Source organism: Ictidomys tridecemlineatus, chromosome X, assembly GCF_052094955.1.
Source record: "Ictidomys tridecemlineatus isolate mIctTri1 chromosome X, mIctTri1.hap1, whole genome shotgun sequence".
NCBI lineage: Eukaryota > Metazoa > Chordata > Mammalia > Rodentia > Sciuridae > Ictidomys > Ictidomys tridecemlineatus.
This window is the reverse complement of record NC_135493.1, coordinates 6,399,357-6,418,436: the sequence shown is the minus strand read 5'-3', so window position 1 is coordinate 6,418,436 and position 19,080 is coordinate 6,399,357. Positions and strand designations below refer to the sequence as shown.

The window sequence follows — 19,080 nt, the reverse complement described above, 5'->3', positions numbered from 1 at the left end:
ATGATGTTGGCTCTTTTAATAGTTGTTTCTTTTTTAATGTAGTATGTTGTTTTAAAAATTAGCTGTTTGAGCTTGAAAACTTTTAATTTTAGATATACATTATTTTTTAAAAAAAATTTATTCTTAAGTTTCACATGGACACAATATCTTTATTTTACATTTTTTGTGGTGCTGAGGATCAAACCCAGTGCCTCGAGCATGCTAGGTGAGCGCTGTACCACTGAGCTACAACCCCAGCCCAGTACATTAATTTTTTTTACAGTTGCATGGAACCTTGGTGTTTATGACCAAAACTGCTGCTTTTTAAAAGTTATAGAATCATAACTTAAGGGTAAATGGAAGAATATTAAAATATATTATAGTGCCTGTATGATAAGTGTACACAAATGTTGGTCAATACCAGTGAAATCACTTACCTTACTCTTTCACAATAAAACATATGAATTTTACTTATTGATGCATTCAGTGAGTTACTGTAGCTTAGTAAAATTAAGTAAGAAGTTGTCTGTGATATTGTCTTAATGGAGTATTAACTTTAAGAGCATTTAGCTTGTGATTTAGATCATTATGTGTTATATTTTTATCACTACCACTCAGTTCGTAATTTATATTTCCATTTTTTTCTCTTTGATACTGGGGATTGAACCCAGGGGCACTTAACCACTGAGCCACCACCCTGGCCCTTTTAAAAAATATTTTATTTAGAGAAAGGGTCTCTCTGAATTGCTTAGGGACTTGCTAAGTTGCTGAGGCTGACCTTGAATTTATAATCCTCTTGGCCTCAGCCTCCTTAGCCACTGGGATTACAGTTATACGCCACCATGACTGGTTTCCTATATTTTTTTAAAAACTGCCTTACCAATGATTTGTTGACAATTTGTATTTTTCTTCATTACATCTACAATTAGAAATGTGATGTTAGCTAGGAATGGTGGTACATGCCGGTGATCCCAGTGACTCAGGAGATTGAGGTAGGAGGATCTTAAGTTCAAGGCCAGCCTCAAAAACTGAAAGAGGCCCTGAGCAACTTAGTGAGACCCTGTCTCAAAATAAAAAAAAAAATTAAATAGGACTGGGAATGTATTCAGTGGTAAAGTGCAGAGTTCCATCCCCAGTAGTAGTATAATAGTAGTAGTAGTAGTAGTAGTAGTAGTAATGTGATGTTAAGTAAATCTGGTAATTTTTCTTGTTTTCTCATTTAACTCTTATTTTTCAGCATTCATTTGTATTTCTATATGTCATCCAATTTTTCAAAATATACCAGTTTGTTTTTCTTTTTCCTTTATTTAATTGTTTAAATGGGGAAAGTGCTTACTAACCATGTTGATTTCTCTTTTTTGTATTTCTGTATTTTTTTCCAATCTTATTTCTGTATTTCTGTTTTGAAAAGCATGCATTGTAAAGGAGAATCAAGAAGTAAAGCCTTGTAAAGAACTGGAGAATCTTAATGAGACTGAATGTTTGAGATACAAGTGCTGTTTTTCATCATCTGGGATCAAGGACTTGAGTTGTTTTACCCCATTACCAGATAGTAAGTCATCCCAATTCATTTATTTTATTTATGTTTTTAAATTGAATAAACATTTCACAATGGTGTAAGTTCACATTTGGATCTCCCAGCTTAACACTTGAAGAGACCTCCCAGCCCTAGAGCAATGCTGTCATTAGAAAGTCCTGAGGTAGTCAGGAGTATTCATGCACAGTTTCTGCTTAGCTCCTGGATGGTGACTATCACCATTCAAAATCAGTCTCATTTTTACTTTTGCTTTAATCATTCTCTGCCTTTTGACTCAAGTGTTCTATGCTCTATTATGCATAACACTCAGTGCCTAGAGATAGTACTGTAGGGGTAGAAAGGGGATGATACCTTTCATGCTCATCTTAAAGGGTCATGGATGATACCCCTGTAGCAAAAGACAGATTAATAAAAGAAAATCATAAAGAAGTTTATTTGATAATAGTTTTATGAGACACCGGAACCATCAGGTTAAAGATCCAAAGGTGCAGGGTGAGTGATCCAATTTTATATTTACATTACATGATGCATGGACAACCATGTAGAAATAAGTTGGACAAAAATAGTATGATCTAATTCTAACAAACTAGGTGGAGAAATCCAGTGAGTCCTGTTCATATTGTTCTTGATCTCTGTGCAGCATTTCTTCATCACCAGTATGGGGCAGGGCCCTTTCTGAAATTAGACAAATTAGGTCATAGAATTTCTTTATGGTTAACTCCAAGGAAGAAAGGTGGGGAAAATAAGAGTATTATTTTAGGCATATATCTTATTTTGGATAAAAGGTATTCTAGTTTCTATGACCTGTTTTAGGGAAGAGAAAGTCTAGTTTTTATGCCTTTTCTTTGAGAGAGGTTAAGTGGAGCAGGATATAGGAGCACAGGAAGAGGTCAGAAAGAAACTCTGCTTCTGAGTCCTTTATTTTGGTTTATCATTTTCTCAGTCCCAACAATATCAATTGGCATGCCTTAACTTTCCTTTTCCTAGCTTTTTTTCCTGAGTAGAATTTTTCTCATTTATGTTGTTTTCAATATCTCAGCATGAAGCAGTAGACTCAAATGTTTCTTGTTAAGGTATGTTTATTAGCTTTTCTTTGTTCTATTGTTTTTGTGTTATGTTCTTAATTTTTTTTCCTAAAATTTTGAGAGCTAGACCATCTGTTTTTATTACCTTTATTTGGATAGTAAGGACATATTATCAGTTGGTCCCATGATGAATGGATTTGATGTGATGGAATACTAACAAGCCCTATGAAAAGGATGCATGCAAAACAATAACTTAGGTTAATATAATCTCTATTCAATTTACAGCTCTTTGTTGGATATCTAGTATTAATAATGAAAACTAAAGCCTGATCATGAATACAGTGTTATAACTTCCATAATGTCACATGGTATTTATAATTCATTCATTAATTTGGTCTTTATGTTTGTGTGAAGAGACATTTGGTTCTTTTAGAGGAAAAAATTGAACCGTGTCTTACAATTCCCCAATCACATTAGAAGGAACTTCCCAATGAATATGAGACTAAATTATGCTTATTCACCTGCAAATTCTTGATTCCTTATTTAATTTAATATTTTGTAATTTTGAAGTAAACATTTAAGAAGCCATTTCTTTACCAAGTTAACCGTTCATAGATTAATTTTCTCCTCAAGTGCTCTGGGATATATAACATATGGCCACAGAAAAAAAGCTCACTTAGGGACAAAAGAGATATATACTATGCATTATTATAATCTGTTAACAAAAACAGTAGGATCATTTTGCTAAGGTATTCATCAGGGGCAGCATATTGAAAATGCTGCCTTGAATTGCATTTCAAGAACATTTCTTAAACTCTTGCAGCTTCTAGATTCATAAGGATATATACCTGTTATATAAGAATACCTCCTTATTTTACTTTATTAAATAATAATTTTATAAAGACTTTATGAAAGAACCCAAATTTGCTTCTCTTGCTTAAGTCCTAAAAGTAACAGGATATAATTAAACCAACAGAGCCTACACAGATGGTCCGGATGTTTGGGCTTGGTGTGATCAGCATGATCACCCTGGGATGTCTGCCCATTTATTGCTGCTCTCTTTGCCAGAGGAGGTAGGCAAACATAAACTTTTATTCGTGAATTACTAAGTAAATGTGAATTTTTGTGTATAGGCATATTTATTTAGATGCTTCAGAAATACAGCAATTATGTTTGAGTTCCTTTTGTTTAAAGGAAATAGGTTGGGAAAAACTTTAAAAAGTAGAGTTAACATGATATTTTTTTTAAAAAACATGTTATTTTTCCACAAATTCAAGACATTTTCTTGCATAGGGTCTATTCATTCCCTTGTCCAACAACATAAAGGAAATAATAAATTGGCAAGCTGGAGGTGTGTGGAATGGGAGTATTAGTTCCCAAAGCACAGTGATTTCTGGAAGGGTTTGTCTTTATTAAGTCATCTGCCATTGGTCTTTAATGGTCATCTACCATTGGATTTCAAAGCCTTGTTCTGTCTTCAATCAAGCAAAACTGTACTAGATTTCCTCTTAGTGTATCATAAGAAATTCCAGCGGGCTACTAGCACAGTGTTTCCAAATTTGTTTATTTTTAATAGCTCCCCACCTACTGGGACAGAGTGGGTACGGAGTATCAGAGCAGAGCCTGGGCTAGGGTAAGAATTATGCAGTATTTAGAGCACAGACATTAATAGGAAACAACTCCTTCTCACGTATGTGCAAATGTAGAGGCAATATTGTCATGACCCTGAGAGTAAGTACTTCCTTAAATTCTCAGGAAAATTACATATTGAAGATTAAGCATCTTTGATGTTTTTGTTCAAGTTAATGAGACAATAGTATCTGCACTCTCAAAAAATTTGGTTAAGATTTCACTGGAAGATTTAGACTACACACCTCTTCCCTTACTTTCCATAAAGATCATCAAGTTTTGGTTACATTACCGTAACAGACTATTTTGAATCCACTGTTGGGTCACAGTATTTCAAATTCTCTAGCTTGCATGTGACAATCAATTCTTTGCTCAGATTTTGCTTAGCTTCCTACTCTGAGCTAGTAATGGCTATTCCTTGGCCTTTCTCATTTTTTTTTCAAGATAATTGGGTGTAAGAATGGAGTTTTTTTTTTTACCCCTACTTCTCTTCAAAGCTTAGTTTCATATAAAAATAGCCCATGATGAAAATGAAATATTTGCTAAAATTTGGTGGTTAGGATTATGCCATATAGTGTATTGGGGAAAATAAGCATGACATACTATTTCATTCCAGTTCCTCTCTTAGTCCTCCACCAATGAATTTTATGAGATATACAGGTCTGCAGGATTTTTTTCTTTGAAATGAAATCCAAAGGATTATCCCCTGATATGAATATATTGTACTTTTTCTATGTAATATAAACTATTTGAGAAACATGAATAGTGAATATGTACGTGAATTGAACACCATGTGTTTTGCTCTATGTTTTATTTACTTTACTCTTTTGTGTGAGACCAATATGCTATCATCCTAAGCTAGCCCCAGGGCCAGTGGTCACTTTTAGCTTGATATTTAGCTGAGTTTCTAGGAACAATGGTATAGGGTGGATGGGACACTGTCAGCTTTTCCTGGTAAGCTGATTTTAGAAGCAAGGACAATAATTGTGTGAGAATGGAAATCCCATTCCTGATACCAGGTAAGGAGCTAAATAGATACCAAAGGCTGCTAACTCCCCTTTTGAGGGACAAGATATCACCTTAGAAAGCTCTGATTAACTCACTTTCTGTTCTCCATTTCAAAGAATAAGGAGGTAAACAAACTATTAGAGAAGAAAAAAATAAATGATTCTATAAAAGGGAAATAGATACAGCAGTAAAATCAATATGTAGCAATCTAAGAAGGAAAAGAAAGAAGCCGAATACAGTTGTTTATCTAAATCACTGAAACTAAAAGCCAAATACAGATCTGCAGTAACATGATACTGGCCTCTTCTCTAAGAAACTTTTGCTTTTTCTGCATTGGAAGTTATCCTTATGTTCTTCCTTCTGGGTTCTGTCTTAATACATTAAATACTTGAGAATTCCTTGAGGAATTCTCTCTTGGCCTTCAGTTGCAAGCAAAAACATAGAAGGTTTGACATTCCCCCACTTCTGCAATTTTGATAGTGACTTTTTTTAATAGACTACCTAAGGAACTAACAGCTGGAAAAGTTGGGGACGTGAACAATTAGAAGTAATCTATTCAAGTAGAAGAAGTGAAAGCAATTCAGGTGAAAAGGATGATCACTCCCCAGAGCCAAATGTACTTCATTCTTTTGGTGCCTCATTCATGCTTTCCTCAGTTGACTATGATCCATTCAGTATTTACTTGTGCTAGATAGATGGAGGATACAGGAACATCTTATAGGCCCTACTTTTAAGGATCTTAAAATCATCCTAAAACAAATCTCAAATATGACACATTTAATTAACAACATAAAGTAGAATATAATTAAGGAATGAAAAGAGTGCTAGAAATAACTTATAAAAGGTTTGAAGCAGTGGGGAGCAGGGTGAGTGGGAGAGGGCAGGGCAGGTTCCATGGTAGATGTGCCATTTGAGGTGTTTTTTTTTTTTAATTTGCTCTTTTTATATACACAAGACAGTAGAGTATATTTTGACATATTATACATACATAGAGTATAACTTATTATAATTAGGATTCCATTCTTATGGTTGTACATGATGAGTTTTTAAAGGGAGGACAAAGACTCTTTCCATAGAATTCATTACCTACAGATAGATTTGATCTCGTTTCCTTAACTGCTTGTCATTTCTTCCATTTTTCTTTTTCTTTTCCTTTTTTTTGTACTCAGAATTGAATACAGGGATGCTTTACCACTGAGCTGTGTCCCCAGTCTCCCTCCCCCTTTTGAGACAGGGTACATCTAAGTTGCTGAGGCTGGCCTCAAACTTGTGATTCACCTACCTCAGCCTCTCCATTTTCTCAGATTACAGGCATCCACCACTGTTCCCTGCACTGTTTGTCATTTCTAAGAAGAGGTGGTTTAACATTTTCCCTGGAATAATCTGTAACTGAATCTCTAATTTACTTTTGCTAGACTTGAACTTAGATGTTGTATGAACCAGGTGCACAAAAAAACTCAAGCTAGCTTGAAATGGTTGCACATGAACAACAAGGGAGGGGAGAACATAAGTGAAAAACCAGTATTTGCTACAGGTAGCCTTACTAAACTTGCATATTAGATGTGTTTTGAAGTTCATTGCATCCTCAAGGTTATGGAAGATCTATTTTTATCCTCATTAATAGGGATCAGAAGCATCATTAGGTTTAAGTATCACTGATGTGCTTAAGACTTATTTAGAGGAGAAGGAGGGAAAAGATCAAGTTGATGGGGACAAAAGGAAGCATAGGAAGGGGGTTCTAGGGAGAGAGAGGAGGAGGGTAGCTGAATTGTTTGCATTACAGTAATAGAATGCCAGTGATGGTGGCTTCAAGGGCTATATTTACTTTATAATCTTTTTCTGTTCTTAAAGTTTAAGTCTGTGTTCAACTGCCAGTTAAACAACTGCATATTAAATAGTGATAGGATACTTGAACTTGTACATAACTTAGGTAAGATGAGAAAAATCTTTATTAAATTCAGATGAAATGCATTTTCATGTTCTTTCTGTGAGATTGAATTTGTAACTCTGAATTATGAAATTTTAGAACTAAGTCTAAAAATTGAAAACTATATTTTGCCAACTAAGAAAAAGCCATTTTTATAAGATTGTTGATTATCTGATACACAGGTGATGTAAAAAACATATTCTCTATTATACTTTCAATGTTACTACTTTCCAGATGGTTGTTATTGAAAATTTTTATGTTTAGACAAATCCTGTTGCATGATTCTCTGTATTATAATATGGTCTTCATTTTGCACATAGTCTTACTGCCACTTATTTTCTTAGAATGGGAATTAAAGAATTGGGAATAAATGTGTTAAAAATTGCCTAAAATCATCACCCATTGAATTTAACAAAATAGACATTTACATTTTTGAAAGCCCATGTTTGTATGTTTTATTATATTGTATAACATAATTAGTAATGTTTTTCTTTTTCTTTTTTTTATTGTTGGTCGTTCAAAACATTACATCTTTCTTGATATATCATATTTCACAGTTTGATTCAAAAGGGTTATGAACTCCCATTTTTACCCCGTATACAGATTACTGAATCACATCAGTTACATCAATTACATTTCCGTTGATTTACATATTGCCATTCTAGTGTCTGATGAATTCTGCTCTCTATCCTATCCTCTACTATCCCCCCTCCCCTCCCCTCCCCACCCCAGTAATGTTTTTCTTAATTTTTTTAGTTGTAGTTGAACACAATACCTTTCATTTTATTTATTTATTTATTTATTTATTTATTTATTTATTTATTGTGGTGCTGAAGATCAAACCCAGCACCTCGCATATACTAGAGCACTCTGCTGCTGAGCCATAACCCCAGCCCCAGTAAAGCTCTTTTGAAAAACTTATCCAGTAATTAGCCAACTGCTGGAAAGTTTGAAGTTCCTAGGATTATACATATATTAATTTAGAGAAAGGAAATAAAATCTATAAATTTTAAAAATATGACTATGTTCTAAGTACTTTGATAAAATTATGTCAGATGAGAATGTGAGTGAACTCAAATGCTCTTCTAACGTCACTATAGATTTGAAATATGTATAAATCCAGTTCTTCTTGGACTCTGTTCAAGCTAATTTAGTTATTAAAATAATAAGAGAGCTTTATTATATGTGGATTATATGACTTAGGTATTCTTATGCAAGGTCTCCCAGGGCAGCATTTTAGAGAATTCTGAAACAGAAGGTATTATTGAAAAGAACAGTGTCTTGCCAAGTAACTAAAAACTTTATTGCAGAATGCAGTGGCCTTTTTGCTGAATTCCTGTTCAACTTGACCTTTTGGTCAAATAATACACCATTGACTGTTCCTTTCTTGAGCTATCCTCCCTTGGAATTCATTATGCCTTACTATTCTGATCCATTTCAGTGTGGTCTTCTTCCCCTTGCAACTGTGGTTGTTTTCCAAATCTTTGCTCTCATTTATAAGAAGATGTAATAGAAAGAACATTTTAAGATCTGTAATTCTACTTTCGCTCCAATTTCATAGATAAGCTGAAACTATTTACATATCGATTTTCTAATAAAACTGGAGAATTGAATTACAGAATTTCCAAGGTCCTTTCCAAATAATCATATTCTGAGATTCTTTGGGTGAATGTCTCTTAAAATCTGAATCCTGAAGTCTTCACTTTTACTTATTCCATATTTCCAGCTGCTCTTGGGAATTACAAATTTTTTCAGCACCCTAAATGCAACACATGCAAAAGTGAACTCATCTTCCTTTTCTCCCAGATCATTTTCTCTTGAAATCTCACTGATTTCTTTAGTTTCACAGGTTATAACTTTGGAGTCATCTGTTCCTATTTCTTTTCCTTTGGCCTCAATATATATTCTGTTTGCCTAGCCTTCCTGTCATTTTTTTTCCTTTTTAGTGGGTCTAGTATTTGCCTCTTCTCCCATTTTATTTTTTAAAATATTTATTTTCTGATTGTAGTCATAAATACCTTTATTTTATTTATTTATTTTTATGTGGTGCTGAAGATCAAACCCAGTAGGCAAGCACTCTACTGCTGAACCACAACCCCAGCCCCTCTTCTTCCATTTTATTGTCACATCTTAGTACAGTCCAGGCCTTATATGCTCTCTTTCTCCTGGTAAAGTGGTTTCAGGAGAGGAGCAAAGGCGAAACCAAAGCTAGCATCTACAGTGCAAAGAGTTTGATAACTGAGGAGGGTATGTATATCCAATCCAGTGAGTAACTTATGTCTAGGATGGCTTAGGAGCTTAAATGGCTGGAAGGCAGGTCCTGGAGATGTTTCCTGGTACTTAACCAAGAATGTATGGTCTTGCTTTAGGTAAAGGGGGAATGAGTAAGCCTGTTTGCCAAGCCAGTTTGGACATATATATTACTAATCTGGACCCGGACCACTAATCTGTACTACTGGTCCATCCTGCAATGTCCTCTGAGATTCATCTTTATAAAGTAGTAGTATTTAATTTCATGATGTCATTTAATAACTTCCAATGCATTTTCATTCAAGAATGCCTGCATTCCAGGCCTCATATTAGGTATTGTGGAGGACAAAGTGGTGAATTAGATCATGATCTGATCTCAAAGGACATATTGTCTAATAAGGGATATATTCTAATATACAAGATAGTAAGTCACAGTACACAGGAGCAGTGCAGATTAAAAACAATTAGCATATGTTTGGCCTTTTCAAGTTTGTGTAGGGTTTTCATACACATTGTCTTATTTGACTTTCAAAACTGAGAGGTGCAGGGGAGTTTAGCCTCTTGTTCAAGAATGCATAATGAGAGACTATGGAGGTAGCTCAGTGATAGAGTGTGTGCTTAACTTGCAAGAGGCTCTGCGTTCTATCTCCCAACACCAAAAACAATTAGATACTCCAGTGTGAATAAATATTTTAAAGGATTACCTAGTGATATAGCAAGCAGTTCCAACCCAACTTTTTATTAAGTTCTTTACTTTTTCTACTATAGGAGAAAAAGTATAGATTAAAACATAACAACCTCTTCTTGCTTCATGTCAAAGAACTGTAGCTTTCAAAGCCATCTATATTAGACAATTCTATAATGCCAATAATATATATTCTAACATTCTATACACAAATAATATATATTCTAACATTCTATGCATGAACAACCCCTGATGTATTCCAAGAAAAGTAAAGACACCATCATGGATGGGGAAAATCTTTACTTTTCTTGGAATAAACCATGGTTTATACTTGCCTCTATTCTTTTGCCCATGTTGCTCCTATTTCTTAGGATTATTCTTCTTTATCCTCTTCACTTCCTTGAATTCTTTCTGTTCTTAAAATTGCAGCTGCCACAACTCCTCTATGAAGTGTTTTTCTACTGCTCCAGTGTTTTCTCTCTCCTTGGAATCTCTTTCTGCATTTGTGTTCTAATCCACAGAATTTAGCACATAATTATCCTTTACTTCCTGTGAGTTGTTTTCTTTCTCTGGCTAATTTATGACTTCCTTGAGGAGGAGGCCTCATACTCTGAGTCTAGAGTTGTGATTCTCAAATTGGAGTCTCTGAATCAGCATCATCAGCATCCCCTGGGAATTTTTTTTAAAAAATTATGTTCTTAGAACCCATTTCAGATCTACTGAATCAGAAATTTGGGGGTGGGACCCAGCAGTCTGTTTTTTTTAACAAGTGCTTCTTGTTTACATTAAACATTGACAACCCCTGGCTTCTAGACCATGTAGTAGGGAAATCAATAATTATTGATTGCAATAATATAATTAGTTGTTTCTGTGGATTTTCTGCTTATCTTTGTGAATTTGCAAATAGCAAATTAAATTGTTTCCTATTCATAAAATTGACAGTATGCTTTTAATCATCTTAAAGGATTTATATTTATATTGATGAATTAAAATTTAAGAATCATGTAAAATTATCAACCCACTAGCCAGGCACAGTGGTGTGTGTCAGTGATTCCAGCTGCTTGGAAGGCTGAGGCAAGAGGATTGCTTGAGCCCAGGAATTGATGGAAGTCTGGGCAACTTGGTGAGACTCCCTTTGCAAAAAGTAAATAAACAAAAATAAAAATCAACCCAGTAGACTGGTGTTTCTCAAAATCTGGTAAACAGCTTCTATGGAAGTGACCTTGGGAATATTTAACAAAACAGACTCCTAGGCTGTACCCTAGACATTCTGATTTAGTCAGTCTGAGGTGTTCTCCTGAAATTTGCATTTTAAGGCTCCTAAATGAATCTGATAGGCAGCCTATTTGGAACTGCACTAGACTTTCTCTAGTTAAACTCTTCATTCATCCATTCATTCTGTAAATGTTTATGGGCTCCTAATTGATCCAGACACTTTCTAGGCATTGTGTTCTTTTCTGTCTGATCATATTTTTCTGTATCCTCACTGTCCATGTTATAAGCTGTCTGAGACTCTAGCCTCAGAGTTTCCTAATGTATTCAATTTTGTTGAATGTATTCTGAGCTCATCATTGGCTCCCCATTTTCATGTCCATATATTGAACATTGCCATTCACCAAAAATTGAACCTCTGAAATCTTAAACTTCAAAATCTTACTCTTTGACAATAGGTACTTTGTCTTGTTGCTTTACTGTTGCTGCACCTGTTCTTTAATTCACTAGGAACTCTAGTCTCTTTAACTGTTTTTCCCTTATCTGACATCTAACATCATCTGCTTTCTTGTATCCAGCCAACTGTTACTTCAAACCATTCTTTCTAGCGCCACCCACCACCATTTCACTGAAACCAGATCTATACCATTTCTCTGCTATTAGATCTGGGTTCCTGGGAACTCCTAGAGAGGAAAATAAGTCCTACAGATTTGTAGATCTGTATCACTAGATATTCCCAGTGGGCTCACTTAGTTTTCACAGTGACAGCCCTCTACCTGAGGTTCACAGACAACATGCCTCCTTACCATGTTGAGTGTTTCATACAATGAACCCACTCTTTGAAATGCCCTTATGCATCTCCCTACCTCTACTCTTCCTTATTTGGCTTACTCCACTCAGAGTTCAGGCCCTAGCTTATATGTCACCTTTTCTAGGAAGCTCATCCCAGACCTTCCCACACTGGGTTAGGTATCTTTTTGTTTGTCTCCTACCATTCTCTACTTACCTCTAGTTAGACTTATCTCAATGCAATATAATTATCAGCCCATATATCTGCCTTCCATTCTAAATTTTATACTTCATGAGGACAGCTCCTATGTGTTATTTAATTTTATGCATCTAATATTTAGGATAATGTTTATATTTCACAAACAAGCAAACATAATAGTGAAAGAGTGTGCAGTAAGTTAACCTATACTATTCAAGTGTGAGTATAGTGACTATCCTATAGGACATTTTTTATGAGAACACCTGTAGAACACAGGCCAAATCTTTTCACCGTACCTTTCTCCCTTTGGCATTCTCATTAGATTTTAGGATCTCAGTAATGGATGTTAGTTTTATGACTAGGTTCTACCGAAGTGACCTTGGGAATATTTTGAACCTAAAACCAAGTCTGCTGAAACCAAGACAAGTCAGTACAAAGGTTTTTTGTTTATTTTTTAAATATTTTTTTAATATTTATTTTTAAATTTTTGGTGGACACAACATCTTTATTTATTTTTATGTGGTGCTGAGGATTGAACCCAGCACCCTGCACATGTCAGGTGAGCGCGCTACTGCTTGAGCTACATCCCCAGCCCTGTTTGTTTGTTTTTGTATTGAGAATTGAACCCAGGGGCTCTCAACCATTGAACCACATCCCCAGCTCTTTTAGTTTTTTTTTTTTTTTTTTAATTTAGACATTGGTTCTTGCTAAGTTGCTTAGGGCCTTGCTAAATTGCTGAGACTGGCTTTGAACTTGTGATCCTCCTACCTTAGCCTCCCAAGTCACTGGAATTACAAGCATGCATTATTGTGCCCAGCAGCACAAAGGGTTTTGAAGTAATAAGGCTCTGTTGTGTTTTTCTTTGTTAATCAAAGTGAGATGTACACACAAAATTTAAAATAAAACCTATGTATAGGGCTGGGGTTGTGGCTCGGTGGCAGGAGTGCTTGCCTAGCATGTGTGAGGCACTAGGTTCAATTCTCAGCACCACATACAAATAAATAAAACAAAGGTCCATTGACAACTAAAAATAAATTTTAAAAAATAACCTATGTATAAAGAAAATCTGGTCATTTTAATTATGGGAAGATACATTAAAGTCAGTAGTAGACTGAATTTCTTATCTAAATCATAATTTCTTATCTAAAATTCTGAATTTCAAAAAGTTCTGTAAAACTAAATATTTCCCCTAATAATTTAGCAGCAAAACCTGATCTGATTTGACCTGTGATTCTTTATAGTCATTACTTAATTCTTAAGAGTAAATATACATATATTTCATTGTAGAAACATTATTATTATTGATTATGAGTTACTTCCCAGACCCCATGGGAGTGACATGTAATATTTAGTGTATCATGCCACATTACCTTTCTAAAACTCCAAAAATTTTGTGTTCTGAAATATATGTGGCCTCAAAGGACCGAGAACTGTGACATTGCTGTGCTTATTATTTTTCAAGACTATAGTCAACAAAATGGCAACATAAAGAAGCCACGAATAAATCATATAAATATATTTTTGGCTTTCATTCACTATTTCATTTATGTTTGGAGACATTTTTATGATTAATTGAGAAAAAGGTGTTTCTTCTCTCCATATCTTTCTTATCAAATGCAGTTCAGTGACAACCTAGTAATGCAGTTTTAGGGGAGAAAAGTGAGTAATACCTTGAGAGTCATCATTTCAAAGGCAGGCTTATCTACCTCCAGGCTCCATGTGATCAGAACCTGGTTGTTTTTTATAGCTAAGTAGTACTGTTAGAGTCTGGATATTCTTTTCTGTATGCTACTTAACATTGAGCTGAAGATAGGATTATTATTTATCTCTTATTACCTCTTCATAATATTATAGGCAAATCATTTTTTGGGGGGGGGGGGTTCCCACCTTACCTCTATCATGAACATTTCTGTTTTTTTTCTCCTTTGCTTATGTTTAGTTCCTTAGAAAGTGAAAACTCTGTAAACAATAATCAACTAAGTTTTCCTGGCAGAAGTCTAATATTTACATTTCCTCTGTAAAGCATAAAAACACGTAAGATAAGATTTCAGCCTAAAGATTAACAAGCTCCAAGAGGAGAAAGAGAAAGGTTAGCATGGGATTGGGGGGAGAAATTGTGTTTTAGATTTAGGCAGATCTAGATTTGATTTTATTTTTTGGTACTTGGGATTGAACCCAGGGGTGCTTAACCACTGAGAAACATCCTCAGCCCTTTTTTTTGTATTTTATTTAGAGATAGGGTCTCTCTAAGTTGCTTAGGGCCTCCCTAAGTTGCTGAGGCTGACTTTGAACTTGCAATTCTTCTGCCTCAGCCCCCAGAGCTGCTGGAATACAGGTTTGCACCACTGCATTTGGTTACATTTGATTCTTAGCTCCATAGTAGTTTGGCTAACTTGGGCAAATTGCTTTACTTACTGGTACCTTAATTTTCCCATCTGAAAAATGGGGATGATAAATAGTACCTGCCATAAAGTCATTATGAGGATTAAATGAGGTCATGCACATGGAAGTTTTAGCACATAGGTAAGCTACCCTACCTGTTTTTAACTATTGTCAGATGACACTGCGGTATGATTCTATGGAAAGAGCCTGTAGACGAACCTAATTATGTCCTAGTATCTCCATGTACTAGCTATGTGTGACCTTGGGTGAGTTATCTTACCTCTCTAAGACCCAGTTTAATAATTTGCAAAATAGGAAATGTGCTACATAGTTTCTAGAGTTATTGTGAGATTAAATGAGATCAAATATATAAGGTACCTAGGCAAAGTCTTGGCATATAGTAGAGTCTCAAGTGGCCTTTCACTCTCTGGCCACACAAACGCAAGGGAGTATGATTAAGGGAGTATGGTTCTGAATACCAAATGACATCAATAGTAAGAGAAAATGCTTTGAAAAAAAACAAATATTAATATAATAGGAGCCATTACTATTTAGTTTTGAAGGTCATGGGAAGGAAGAATTTCTTTAGACTAGGAGTGAAAGGGAAAGCTTCTTAGGCAAGAAAATATCTAAGCTGGGTATTTAAGGGTGGGTAACATTGATGTCAGTAGAAGGAAGCAGAATAATATTCCTCTTGTGGAGGATCAAATAATCAATATTATGGTGTATAGATTAATAGTGATGGTTGCAACAATAAATATGAATGAGCCAAGTATATTACTCCTATCAGATTTATTAATGTAATGATTTAAAAAATCAGATGGGAACGGGTAAAGAATTATTTTGGCAAATATCCTTTTCCTTATAACCATCTATGATTCTTCTACCACTGTTGAGAAATTTTTTTTTAAAATTTTTAGTTGACCTTTATTTTGTTTATTTATATGTGGTGCAGAGACATAAACCACGTGCATCACAAATGCTAGGCAAGCCCTCTGCCACTGAGCCACAACCCAGCCCCTGAGAAATATGATTTTAATTGAGCTTTTCATATTACAGCAAATGGGCCAATCCTTTACGAAGGAAGGTCAACAGAATGTTGAAGGGTCTTAAGAAACAAAGAAACAAACCGAAGTCTGATGCTGAAATGTTAGGGACAGCAATGGAAGATGAGGAAGGTGATGAGAAGGAACAGGAGACCAAAGGTAATCAATTCATAGTAGGACATAAAGTTGAAGCACTCAATCTCTGATTCTTGTGAATTTTCTATTTCTACCATCATTTTGGTTTGCCTAACATTTTTATCCCACAAATGTTTGGGCCGCAAGAGGGTCAGCTTCTGCAGTGACATTATCACTAGTGATATTTAGATGGTAACAAAGTGGACACAAGATGTGCCAAATTATTGGGAATTATTTGGTATGCATATTTCAGTCCTTCAGAGAGAGCAAAGAAATGGAATCTGCCTGCTCTGACTCTAAGGCCCATGATACATACCCTTGCTAAACAATTATGGCCATAGTCCTTAAAGTATGTTGACCATATCACCACATATCCAAAAAAAGGAGTATGACCACAGGATTATGACAGATCTGGGTTCATATCTTAAAACTTAGCTATTAGTCTCAGGTATCTTCTCTCAAAACATGTAAAATGCAGTATAGGTTGAGAGAAGGATCACAGAATCATATGCAGATTACTTGGCCTCCCTTTTATAGGCTTACAGATTCCCTAACATTAGCCTGGGTCTCCTTCTCCCCAGATAGCTGTGAAGGGCCAAGTAAGAATAAAGTGAGAAAAGAGGGACTAAAGTACTGGACTGTGAGTCAGGAGTTGGTTGTTAACAAATGGTATTTCCATGAGCAATTAAGTAAATTTTTCAACTCTCTTTTTTTTTTTTTTGGTACTGGGGATTGAACCCAAGGGTGCTTAACCACTGAGTCACATCCCCAGCCCTATTTTTTATTTTATTTAGACACAGGGTCTCACTGAATTGCTTAGTGCCTCGCTGTTGCTGAGGCTGGTTTTGAACTCCTGCTCCCCCTGCCTCAGCCTCCTGAGCCGATGAGATTACAGGCATGCACCACCTTGCGAGGCAATATTTCAATTCTTTAATGCTGTCAGCTGAGATTTTTATGTAACTTAAACAATATAATGTATGAGAAAATGCTTTGAAAATTGCAGCATGCAACTCAAATTTAGGATATTAGTTCCTAGTCTCAGTTACAAAGTACAGAGTTTTGATTAACAAGGAGACTCAGGCTTTAGTCTCATTTCTGCCATTATTTATAATGTAAACTGGGGTAAGTCCCTTAATTATTCTGGGCCCCAGATTACAAATCTATAAAATGAAAAGTTTGGATAAGATGAATAGAAAAATGACAAGAGAAATTCTTATAGAAAGTATGATATATGTATATGTGGATATATATTATTTATTTAAGGCAATATGTAAATATATAATAATAATATATGTATATTATTATTAATACCAGCATTTTGCCGGTATGTACAAGATCATAGCATGCACCTATATGGCACTATAGCTTCACTAATGAAACTTGATTTTCTGTATGCCATTCAATGAAGCATGGAAGTTAACTTTGTTTTTCAGAAATCATCTCTGTAATGGTATTTGCTGTGCTCTCTTTTGTCTCTATGTCTCACAGTAACATAAGATGATGTACTGAAAAACTTTAAATATAGCAGTTAATTATAACATTTAATATATAGAGTTTAAGAATTTTGGTAGACATTTTCCTTGAGAATGGAGTGGGATGTATGTGTACTAGTTAATTCAAGTTGTTTAACACTGCTTTACTTTTTTTCCATAGCATTATTTTCCCGTTGAAATGAATGCAAATCTTCCAGAGCAAAAGGTGACTCTCCCAGTCATCCAAACCTGATGGTGCATTTATAAAAAAAAAAAAATTGTTCTTGTTTTTCCATGTTTACTTTTAAATGTTAAATAAAATTGATAATTTTGTTTTTATGCATCAAACCAGATCCAAGTTGCTTTCATTAAAAATAGTTTCTACGGAATTTAAAAAAATACGTAAAGCACTGGTGGCATTTCAGGTCCTTGATATTGATTTTTGCAACTTGGGTTACCAACATATACTTGTTTTAATGCTAAGTAAGGGTAAAGACTTCATATTATTTACTTCCATCAAAGTGAGGGGAAAATGATGGTGATTATATTTACTATATGTGATATTCTGTATATTTTAAGGAAAAAGAAAATATTTTGGAGTAGATTGGTTCTTTTTATTTTATAATTTATAACATTGTTTTCCCACTGTTAAAATAATACAGATTCATTATGGAAAAGTTGATAAATAAGGATATGTAGGAGAAAGAAAAAAATCATCTGTATTCCTACTATCCAGTACTAAATACTATTGTTATCTTACTGTTTTCCTTTTCACAGAAAATAGTTGAGTTGTGATATACACCATTGATCACTTTTTTAAAAAATAACTTTTTAAATAATTCATTTTCTATTTTTGAAATGTATAGGACTCAAGTTTACCTGGAATTGTTACTTATTCATTCAACAAACATTCATTGAACTCCTGCTATGTTCCAAGCCCTTTCTCTATGCTGGAGATAGTTATACACAAGACAGACTTTACACTGCCCTCTAGCTGAAGAAAAAGTTAGGTAAAGAAGTAATGACAATTCTCAACTATGAGGAGTATCAGGTTCTTTAGGACCACATTAACAGGGGCATCTAGTCCACTCTAGTAGTTGCTTGGAGAATGACAGGGACTAAAAAGGGGAGGACATTCAAGGTTCCCTTTATTGAGTTATGATCTGAATAGATTGCATTTCTGAGGGAAGACCTTTCGGATTTTGCTGACCAGAAGAGAAAAAGTTCCACTGGTGTGGTTGCTCATATCCGTAATCCATCTCTTGGGAGGCTGAGGCTCGGGGATTGCAAGTTTGAGGCTAGTGTGGGTAACTTAATGTGATCATGTCAAAAAATAGGTAAAAATAAAAAAAAATTAAAAAATTTCATTACAGAAAGTACAGGTAAATTCAGGTTAATTTAGAGCTTACAGATGAAATGAATGTAAAACAATTCTTACAAAACACAGATTCATAAAGAAATCCCATTTGGGAAATGCACACTTACTTTGAATATGTGCTTTGCTGGTTGAAGCACCATTTGATCCAACAAAGTCCAAAGCCCCACTATATGAAATACTTGGTGAGATAAGATCCATAACATTTGCACTCCAAGATTTACCAAGGTAGAAGAGTCATCATTTTCTGAAGAAGTTGCTAAGGTGATTGATAGGAATCATACAGAAAGAGAGACCTGTTGCTGATACCCTTTTGATTCAGAAGTCCAATTTTTTTTCATGGTCTTCCTTGAATATAAATGAAAATAGTGTATTTATTCATTTAGTCACAATACTAACTAGATACTATAATACTGTGGTGACAGAAGTA

The 19,080-nt window shown here is 34.8% G+C and overlaps 1 protein-coding gene across 1 annotated transcript in view; it reads left to right on the top strand.

The window, feature by feature from the left end:
* The window catches only part of Fmr1nb (FMR1 neighbor), a 35,199-nt gene extending 17,576 nt beyond the window's left edge, over positions 1 to 17,623 (top strand). Inside the window, exons 3-6 of the mRNA XM_005325187.3 lie at positions 1,391 to 1,531; positions 3,518 to 3,614; positions 15,682 to 15,827; positions 17,457 to 17,623. Of these exons, the coding sequence (XP_005325244.2) occupies positions 1,391 to 1,531; positions 3,518 to 3,614; positions 15,682 to 15,827; positions 17,457 to 17,473 (401 nt within the window). The 3' untranslated portion in view covers positions 17,474 to 17,623. The remainder of the gene's footprint in view (positions 1 to 1,390; positions 1,532 to 3,517; positions 3,615 to 15,681; positions 15,828 to 17,456) is intronic.
* The last annotated feature ends 1,457 nt before the right edge of the window (positions 17,624 to 19,080 follow it).